At 32.6% G+C, this 11,212-nt stretch overlaps 1 protein-coding gene across 2 annotated transcripts; it reads right to left on the minus strand.

Moving 5' to 3' along the window:
- Positions 1-465: 465 nt before the first annotated feature.
- On the minus strand, positions 466-10,853 carry LOC127862978 (uncharacterized). 2 transcript variants are annotated; one of them, XM_052402254.1, is made up of 5 exons: positions 10,764-10,853; positions 8,113-8,259; positions 7,459-7,518; positions 4,838-4,957; positions 466-733 (listed from the first exon to the last, which is right to left on the minus strand). In XM_052402254.1, the coding sequence occupies exons 2-5, from the start codon at positions 8,257-8,259 to the stop codon at positions 710-712; spliced, it is 351 nt and encodes a 116-aa protein (XP_052258214.1). In that variant the 5' UTR covers positions 10,764-10,853; the 3' UTR covers positions 466-709. The 2 variants fall into 2 exon arrangements, 1 of the variants encoding a protein (XP_052258214.1); XR_008040885.1 differs by lacking the exons at positions 7,459-7,518; positions 8,113-8,259; positions 10,764-10,853 and adding an exon at positions 6,003-6,274.
- Positions 10,854-11,212: the final 359 nt, after the last annotated feature.

Genomic DNA, 11,212 nt, shown 5'->3' on the forward strand with positions numbered 1-11,212 from the left:
ATCAATATATTACAATTTAACACATATAAAAAATCGTATAATCTGGCTTTAATGAATAATTTTTTATTTAAACTTGACTTAGTAACTCTTTTAAAGCAGACAAACTCTTAAACTCCTCGTATCACAATAAGATACTAATATACCGTATATTACGTAAAAGATTGTATCAACTTTGAACGAAGACCTGACATTAAACCTATTTCATTAGTATGCACTTTCCATTTAGTTACACTTGCATAGTAAAAAAAGCGCGTCTTATGGCGTTATTTCATAGGCCATCCAACGCAGATTTGCCTTAAACTAATTGATTTGATTATTGTATTGGTTTAGCAATGAAAACCGGTATATCAGATATTATAATAACCCGATGATTTTATCATGAATCACAAAAAACATATATAAACAATAAAACGAGGTTTCTGGTAGCTTGGGTAGTCTTGTTTAAGTAATGGACGAACAAACACATTTTACAGTAACGTCTTCATCAATCATTTACTTGTTTCTTCTAAATAATCCAATGAAATAAAATAACAGACAAGCCCTTAAAATAACAAGCAAAACATGTTGTTCAATATAAAAGTCTCTCGTTGAGCACGCATGCGTTCTGTCTTTCTTTTTCTTTCCGAAATTTCTACAGCACGCCGGTCTGTCATTTCCTACCAAATTATGAACACCTAGTTCCATAACACAGTCATTTGGCTAGTTGTAGCTAGGCGTTAACTGCTGACATGGCCTGCAATAGAGATAAGGTCTACGATACAAGTAAATGTGCATATTTATTCGACCGAGACATACGTACTCAATCATATTTTTATATGTGTATGTTAATGCAATTTACCATATTAAGATAAGGCAAATACAATTGAAATATTTATAAAAGATATCCATAGCTCAAATAATGCCCGCGTCATTTGAAGATTTGTACGGAAACTCTATTATTTCTCGTCATAGTGTTATTTATTGTGTTTGGTTGATGCCATTGTAATGCAATAATTCAAGTCATATTCACATATGCATTGATACATATGTCATTTCCAATCATGTAAAAGTATGTGAAACCTATATAAAAACAATCTTAATAGCTAGTCATAAAAATAATTAAATATTCCAATTATTAACAACAAGCTTTCACAGACAGTGTATTCCCGGCATGGATGGTTTTTTGTCGAAGGACGTTGGGAATTTGCAATAGCAGTTTTGAAAAAAAAAGTAATACAACGGTCTTATTTCGTTAATGTTTGACGAAAAATGCACGTAACCCATAGCAGGATTTGAGCACATAATTTAAGTGCATTCGATATTTGTTTTTTGTTTGAATCATGGACAAATGTATCTAGTGATGTTACTGTTAAGAGCTATCAATCTTTTAATTTTTTTTAGAAAATTTAAACATAGGAACGCCCGAAGATGTAGCGGTTGTATTGTTATTTATGTAAAGGATCATTTAAAAAAAGAAATTGAAATTGAACGTAACCATTATGACACTATTATTTGGTTGAAATTAAATCATAATTTTTTTAACACGGCCAGTGATGTGTACATATGTGGAAGCTATAAATGGGGTGAGGACTCTCCAGTCTATAATTCAATTAATGTGGATCTTTTTGATATGTTAGAAAGTGATATTACACATTTTTCTGAATTAGGATGTATTTTTATCACTGGGGATTTGAATAGTCGAACCAGTAACAAACATGATTTTATTTTACATGACACAAATAATTCAGAACACGATGATGTAGATTATTCACCAGACCAAGCCTTTGTTAGGGCCTCAATAGATAAAACACTCAATGGCCATGGTATTAAATTACTTGATCTGCGCAAGTCCACTACACTACGTATTATCAATGGTAGAATAGGTGATAGTTGTAAAAATACATTTCTCTCGAATAACGGTTCTTCTGTAATTGATTATCTATTAACAAAAGAAAGCAATTTTCCATTGTTATCAAACTTTACTGTATGTGAGTTTAACGAATGGAGCGATCACGCACCGTTGCAGTTTTCATTGTATTGCAATAATTATTTACCTAGTTACGATACTTTTACTGATGTTAAATATCAATGGGACAATTCATTTAAAGATGAATTTCGTTCAGGAATCATTTCACGACTTCCCGTATTTAATGATATTGTTGAACATATTGATTGTTGAAGTAAACTGTCAATTAACGAAGCTGTGGATGAATTTACTAGCATAATCCGTAACGTTGCGGACCCGTTGTTTTCAAAATCTCGTTTTTACAGCATTAAACCCACATTTTATTCTGACAGTTTTATAAAACACGCTGCACGAAAGCAATACCATGCATGCTTTCGTTTACTACGTCAAAAATACATTAAACGTATTTATTACACGAACCCGTCTGTTGTAAAGTTCATAATTTATTGACATCAACATGTAAATTTGAAATTATTAATGTATGTAAATATGTTAAAGAAGCCTTAACTATACGAAATTCTAGTATAAATACCACTAATTGACTTAATCGTTTTTATGCCCCCGGTAGGGTGGCATATAGCAGTTGAACTGTCCGTCAGTATGTCAGTCTGTCCGTCCGTCCGAAAAAAAACTAACGTTGGCCATAACTTTTGGAATATTGAAGATAGCAACTTGATATTTGGCATGTATGTGTATCTCATGAAGCTGCACATTTTGAGTGGTGGAAGTTCAAGGTCAAGGTCATCCTTCAAGGTCAAAGGTAAAAAAAATAAATTCAAAGCGGCGTTCTCATGAAGCTGTACATTTTGAGTGGTGGAAGTTCAAGGTCAAGGTCATCCCTCAAGGTTAAAGGTCAAAACAATAATCATTTTTATTTCAAAGCGGCGCAATAGGGGGCATTGTGTTTCTGACGAACACATCTCTTGTTTTTCTTATTAAGTTCCCATAAATATCTGTCACTTTTTTGCATTGATATTATCATGATTATGTGAAATAATTGTTCTTCTGTTTTTGTACTTTCTGCATAAACTAAACGTAATAGTTTATCCTTACTGCCTTTAAAATAAGTATGTTTCTTCTTTTCAAAATCGTTGTTTTTTCTCTGTTCATATTTTGTTTTGAAATTTCACTGAATGTACACATTGAATATATATATATATATATATATATATATATATATATATATATATATATATATATATATATATATATATATATATATATATATATATATATATATATAGAATATTGTATCATTGATTTTGTCAAAATTATCATATTTTGACACGTGACATTGTTTAATTTATAAATATATGCATTAAAGACGATGTACATATGTATAAGTCTGAATAAACTGTCTGTTCCGTTCTGTTCTGTAATAAGGTACTAACTCCATAAAACTTACACAATTATAAAAGCTCAACAATCTGCATTTGTAAAAGGTACATGATAATGGATCTTCCAAATATATTTATGTGAGGGTCAAGTTTAAACAAGACACATCATTAGTATCGATCCGTTTAACTAGAACAAAGGTAGGCGTAGTGCCGTGTTATAGTAAGTTTTTGTTATTGCTTGGTTTTATTTTGTTGGCGATAATCGTTCCATTTCAGGGTCCGAAAGTTCAATAACTTGTATAAGTTTTATAATCCAACATCTAACATTTAATTGCTATTTGGTATTTTCTTTTTTTCTTTTTGGTTTCATGGAGAAGCAAAACTGTATGTTTCTTATTTGAAGATTTAATACATTAACATCCAAATACTACACAATTCGTCCATTATTCGCATATTTTAGGTACCAATTCTTATAAAAACCTAGCAGATTTCAAATGTTTAAAGGTGTGAACTTTTCTTTTCATGATTATTATTGAAAAAAAGAAAAATACAGAAAAGAGCCTTTTTATATTGTTTGTATCATTTCACTCAATCATTTCACTCAAACGGCCACTGTACATTTAATTAGAAAAAGTGTATTCTTCACTCAATGAACCATTTTTCGGTAATTTATAAAACTGATAATTGTACAAATGAGCAATCGATATATTCATTACTTATGGACAGTTAGACTCTAGTATTATATCTCAAACAAACCGTTTAACCACGTCAAACAATGCCTTGATAAAAATGGTTAATTACCAAACTTTAAATGACAATAATAAAACGAGGAATATTCATAGTTAACAAGCTGTTCATATCTCAAACAAAGAATCACCTGTGGGTTAATTGGAATTGTTAGCTTGTTTGTTTATTTCAATTCCAATCAGTCACATCATAGCGGTTAGATACATGTAACACACTCACATTTTGACTTGATTACCTGGTTTACAATGACTGTGTGCACGAAGTTTGCCAGATTCTGCCAACTGCCATACTTAAATCAGAGGTAATGCATATGCGTAAAGTGTCATCCCAGATTAGCCTGTGCAGTCCGCACAGGCTTATCAGGGACGACATTTTCCGCCTAAACTTGATTTTCGGTAAGGAGGGACTTCCTTGAAACTAAAAATACCATAAAAGCGGAAAGTGTTGTCCCTGATTAGCCTGTGCAGACTGCACAGGCTAATCTGGGATAACACTTTATGCACATGCATTTAGCCCAGTTTTCTCAGAACGCGGCTCATTTCATCACAAAACATGTTATAGTGTCGGAAAGAAAATTGAACTAGCGATCTTCGTATTATTTCGTAGAGTACTGCTCTACTATTTGAGCTACGCGGTCAAGCTCGTTGTTCACAAACTATGTTTGACATATTATTTTAAACAGAGATTCAGTGGCCATAACTATCTTGTTTTTAAAGAGTTTATAGTTTTACACGAGTTGGCCATAAAATACAGGCACCTTATTGTATTGTAGAATGATTCAAAAGTTAAGACATTTTTGACTACATACCCATTCAAACACTGTGGCGGTGAAGGGAAAACGCATGTGTTCCAGTGTGTACTTCGAAAGCAAGTCCCTGGCCTTGGCCTTTGTTGCGTCTGAAACATCACTGGGGTCGTATTCTACCACCTTCGGACGTAAAAAGCATAGGTCGTGACGTTGTAACGCGGAAATTTCTTATTGCCTCACATGACGTCACATCAAATGATGCCATATTAAGGAAGGTACCGTGACGTCTAACTTAATCGCATAACGTAAATGCGGAATATTACGCCAGTCAATTGTTCCAAGAGTTTGTATCACTCGAGTGACTTGTATGATGACGTATCACAAGAGAGGCGGAGCCTCGAGTGTGATGCGAAATAGCACAAGCCACGAGAGTGATGCAAACTAGGGCTCGAAATTAACACTCGCACACTCGCAAAATGCGAGTGAAAAATACCGATTGCGAGTTAACTTTTAAGCCACTAGTATTTTTTTGCGAGTAAAGAAATAGTGAAAAAAAAACACAAGTAATATTGCTAAATGCGCTCCACGTCATGGACAATAAACCGTAGGTCAATTTATAGAATGTCCAAATACCCGTATGCGGAAGCACACACCTTGTATGTAGACTGGTATACTTATATTACAGATACGCGGATGGAATTGGTACAAAATACGTGAAACAGTCTACTATTCACAAGTGTTCATTTAACTTAAACAGACTAGTTGCGAAAAAATAACTAGTTTCTTTTTGCCCACAGACGGAAATATCAATACGAAAGATAAATCAAAGTTAACCGTTGAGTTAGGAAAAAAACAGAAATTAAATCCTGAATGAAAACAGTAAAAACTGGGGAAAATAACTTAATATAAAACTAAAATTTGCAAGAATGTTTTTGATTTTGCGAGTTGTTATTAAAGCTGCTCGCAATGTTTTGCAAGTAGTAAACAAAGTTAAATTCAAGCCCTGCAAACTCTTGGAACAATTGACTAGCGTAATATTCCTTTTATTATATTTTAACAACTAACGAAAACAGTTAACAATTGTATTTTTTACTTGAACAAAAACTGACAAAACAATGACTAAAACGGTACGCCATATTTTATTTAAGACGCGTATGAATACAGTTTATGTAAATTAACGTGTAAACATTCGAACCGGGAAAACACAGGTTTCCGACACGCTTACCTTAATGCCATCGATAATCCAATGTTTATAACAATTAAGTTGACAAATTTAATCCGATGTTTATAACAAAAACGTTGAAACAATATGCACTTCGACTTCTATCTCCATGTCTTTATCGAAACTTAGTTTAAACCACACTATTTTATTGTATTCCTATCAAAATATACATTTATCGATTTGCATGATAAACACACACTCCAAAATACGTTTTGAATTCGTTCGATGTTTTTAACAAATATGTTACTGTTAAAAAACAACACGTCCGACAGGTCCTTAAATTCCATAGAGTTTAGATAAAACAAAATTGTGTTTCGTCACAGAAATGACGTCACACGATGTGCTGCGTAATATATTTCGTAATATACAATATTCCTATTTTCGCTGCGCGTAATGTGACGTCATTAAATGGGTCGAAGTAGTCCGGCTAGTATGGTAATACGGAATTGGAAACAGCGAGTAGCGTAATACGGGATTTTTTATTTCAACGATTGATACACCTGTATTTTGTTAAAAGCATTAAACATGTATATAATAAAATCACATATTATAAATGTTGTAGGACGTTCGAAGTATATCATTGTTTATTGTTTGAAATTAATATGTTTAAACTAAGCCACACAATTATATTGAATGAGAATGTCCGATCTTCCGATTATATACACAATCGAAGTATCATCACTTTATATAGTAACACTGGAAGTGAAATTAGACAATATATTTTCACTTTATTTCACGTTACATTAGGGATATATAACAAATATTTCATCAAAAACATAGAATATTATAATATACCAACTATATCGCATAGATCTACGTAGTGAATATATGTTACGTTTTGTCACATTTTATCATAGCGCACCACACCTAATACATGTATAATGTACCACACCACACCACGACAAGTGTAACCCATTTATGCATAGTGGACTCTCCCATCCTTCTAAATTGGATCAATTCATTTCCAAAATTAGGAATGTCTGGTATATTTATTTCTATTTTTTGAATATTTCTTATAGAAATTCCTTTAAGCAAACAGCGCAGACCCTTATGTGACGCCGCAACATGCGGCGTCTCATCTGGGTCTACGCTGTTTGCCAAGGCCTTTTTTCTAGATGCTAGGATTAAATGGGTAAAGGGAATAAACGTGGGATCTTATCTTCTTGAAAAGACAATATTGGCAGTATGTGGCACTACTCTAGACCTTACCAAAATTCTGGCAAAATATTACAATAAATGTAGTCTATAATTAAGTAGACTACTTTTAATGGTCTATAATTTTATATTTCATAATAATGAACTTAACAAACTTTTTTTCGCAACCAACTATTCTTTTTCTTCTTATTATTCGTTTTTATCTTATTATTATTATTTTTATTATTATTATTATATATATGTATACTATTATTGCTATTGTTATTGCTTTACTCATTATTAATTCACAAGATCATATATTTACCATCTCCATCAATCCTTTACCATCTGTCCTTGGCAAATTGCGCATGATCGTGGCCCATGTCTGTAATATTGATATGATTTGATATTATTTTATAATAATGTAATGCATTGATTAAAAATGCTACCGACGAAACTCGACACACTGATGGTAATTGATATAAACTAAGTTCTACGGCATGTCAGTTGCCGGCATAATTGTGTTCACTTTGCCTAAGTGATCGCTTAGACCAGCTTAGCGTGCCCTTAAACAATATTTAATATGTACTGCAGTGTGTAAACTAGCTATCGTGATGTGACTAAAATATTGCAAAGCGGCCAAAAAACCAAAATAAAAGGATCGTTTTTAATAATATTGTTTTCCTTCAATTCAATAATGAAAATGAAACTTTTCCAAACGCGTGTAATCGCATAAAGAATATGTGAAACGACTTCAACGGCATGTTATAACGTCAGCAAAACATCTTTATTTTTCATTTCAATTCATGTGATAAAAATATTTGGCAGTTACTTTCATTTTAAATGATATATCGTATCCAATTTTTCCGGATTTTTTTAAGTAAGCAACACAGTTTGGGTTACTAACAGAAAAAAGCAGTTCAAATCATTTAATTATTCAGATGAAAAGACAACTCGTGTCACATTCTGCAAGTCTTACCGGGTTCTCTTCCCCTATAAGAAGCATGGCTGCCGTCATTACGTCTAAAATGAACTGAGGCGGCTTATTGAAGCTCAGATTCATCAGATAGTACCTATCTAATTTTGCCACAGCCTCCGCGAGTTCTTCCAAAGTCTTCCCACTCATCTGACAAGGAAAACGGCGACATATAATTACATTATATGGATTGTGTTATTCTCAGTAGTGTGATGTAATCACTCACTATTTTTGGTTCCCGATTTATTAACTTAAAGTGAATTAAACGGCCGTCGACAATGCCAGACTTAAGCGAGATTTCTCAACACAATTAAATAACAATTTCTAAAAGTGAATACCTTTTTTTGTCTGCAGGTAACATTCACCACTGTTGTGATTTATTACCTTTATCTTTCAGTCAAAACAGTATTGTGTATATCGTATCGAGAAAGGGAAAGCTACAGACCAAACGGTCCAAAACTGAACAACTCACATGTAATTGAAATCAAACAATGGCATATAGCTCTGGAAATACAAGCAACATTGTAAAAGGCATGCTGAAAATGGATTATCCACTTAAAAGTGAACAAGCTTTAAATTTTGTAAAGGATAAAGAGACACCGAAACTTCTTTTTTTTAATTCAGGAGACAACACCAAAAAACTCAACTACTATGGAGGTGGATGTACTGTTTGTCGTACATACATGCACTTGTATCCTGTTTAGCGGAAGTCGTTATAAACGTCGTGTAGCCCATCCGATCATGATGTAACTGGATATTATTGGATATTTAACCCACTTGTGTTTAGTGGACTCTCCCATCCATCTAAATTGAATCAATTTATTTCCAAAATTAGGGATGTCTAGTATATTTATTTCTATATTTAGAATATTTCTTATATTAATTCCTGAAAGCAAACAGCGCACACCCTGATGAGACGCCGCATCATGCGGCGTCTCATTTGGGTCTACGCTGTTTGCCAAGGCCTTTGTTCGATACGCTAGGCATAAATGGGTTAATATTTACTTAAAAGGCGATTTTGACAAAGAATATTTCTGTTATGTGGTTTTGCAAACATAAATTACATAGAAAGAATTTTATTTAAAAATATGCAAAAAATCATATATATTTTAGACCAAACCGGGTAATTTTGACTATTTTGTTCATCCGTGTTGTTGACAAAAATTGTGTTTGAAAGTATATGATCTGTCGAAAATTAAAATATGAATACATTAATTATACCATTATAACTGATGCAATGTATACGTATTACATGCAGATTATTTGACCGGAACATGACCGCTATTTATCGAGAACACATGGAAATTAAATACTTTATTGACGAAGTACGCTAATCTGAACAGTGCTAAAACCAGGACACACGGAAATACGTTTCTTATATGAAGACCAAAATAAGTGTACTGTTTAAAGTCATATTATGGGCAGCTGATAGTATATAGGTGTCTATCGCAACCGTTGTTTATTGTTGGTGTTTTCACTTCATATACACTTATATTTGTTAATGCAGCATCAGAATACTAAAACAATTTCCACGAAAGAGAAAAATAATCCATTTGAATATCAACCGTATTTTCGTTATGTAGTTTACATGCAGATTCGTTCATACGGCACAAAGACACAATTTTGTTTTACGGATCATTTCGGCTTAGATGACTGGGTGAGTCATGTAAAATATCGAAAATAATATGTATTTTTTATAAACAACTGGTAGCAAGATGAGTTGTAGATAATTAGTCAGTTACCAAATTTTAACTAATTCTTTTGACCTGTTAATTCTTTTCGGCTCAATTCCACAGTGAAAAGTGCCCATAATATCACTTTAAAGTAACATTACTATTCAAAGTCAATGAAAATTTCGTACAATTGTTCGTAAAATAAACTTAACCAATTAAAAATCAGTGTTCCTTATGGCAATTGCCGAAAATTCAACGGCAGATGCTGTCTGGTAAAATAGATGTTTGTAGATACAAAATGCTCGTTGTTATTATTGTTTTGCATATCTATTCATACGACACATAAACACTATAATGGTGTTCGTGTGTCGTATGAATAGATATATTCGCGGGAATTAATTGTGGCCACAAATAAATAAAAACGAGCATTTTGTATCTACACAAATCTATGTAATCATACCACATCTAGCGTTGAAATTTTGACTATTGCTATAAGAAACACTGATTGTTAAGGTGTTAACTTTATTTTACGAAATACTTAACGAAATTTTCGTTGATTTTGAGCGTTATAGAGACTTTAAGCGAACAACTTGAAAAATAAAGATTTGAATACTATTTGTATAGTTTGAATATTAATTAATACAGTAACTTTTTTGAAATTATTTTTTTAAGGAAATTGTCATTTTGCAAAAATGTACAAAGGGTCTTCGAAGATGCGAAGTTCAATACGATAATAACGGCGTGAAAAACTGTGCACCGAAACAACAAAATATATATCAAGTTGTTTAATTGTAAGAACAAAGTAGCTATTCAGTCAGATTTAAACTTATCACTTTGTTTTAATTTTTTTAGCATTAGTGATTTGACAACGACATTCAGAATCTGAATTCCGCATCTCAAAAGTACGTTGAAGTGACTGAATATGGCTTCTGTGCAACGGGCTTAACGTACATGTAGTTAGGAAGACGACAGTGCTCTTACCTTTCAAAGTACTCCTTGTTAAACCTTCAGACACTGTGTTAAAAAATCAAATCAATGTCTGCATTCCATATTATTTCCCAATGATCCGATATTGATCCATTGACTGAAATTTCAATTTCTATACTAGCACACTAAATACACATATAGGTTTGACGATATACGTACATGTATATTGATTATTGGGACAGTACACCACGGGTGGTAAACTTAGTTAAAAAACAACATTCAATTTTAAGTAAGTCGTGTGAGTTTTATTATGAATCTGTATCGTTTTTGGTAGCTGTAATTTACATGCTCCTTGCCAATCGCTCTATAGACAGTTTTTCATGTCGTGTTTTATAACACAATATGGTCGTGAAAAATGTTTTAAATCAGATGAAAAAAATTCAAATTAGAAAAGTAAAAGTGAACGTCATAATTGCATCAGGCGCTTTTAAGCGAGATTTTGA

Source organism: Dreissena polymorpha, chromosome 16 (genome assembly GCF_020536995.1).
Source record: "Dreissena polymorpha isolate Duluth1 chromosome 16, UMN_Dpol_1.0, whole genome shotgun sequence".
In the NCBI taxonomy this organism is placed as follows: domain Eukaryota; kingdom Metazoa; phylum Mollusca; class Bivalvia; order Myida; family Dreissenidae; genus Dreissena; species Dreissena polymorpha.

Excerpts from the sequence above, each read along its gene's own strand:
- LOC127862978 (XM_052402254.1), bottom strand. The coding sequence starts at position 8,259 with ATGAGTGGGAAGACTTTGGAAGAACTCGCGGAGGCTGTGGCAAAATTA. Across the intron at positions 4,958-7,458 it reads GTAAAGGATTGATGGAGATG|GTGGTAGAATACGACCCCAG; the intron begins GTAAATATATGA and ends TTACGTCCGAAG. Across the intron at positions 734-4,837 it reads CCGCCACAGTGTTTGAATGG|GCCATGTCAGCAGTTAACGC; the intron begins GTATGTAGTCAA and ends TCTCTATTGCAG.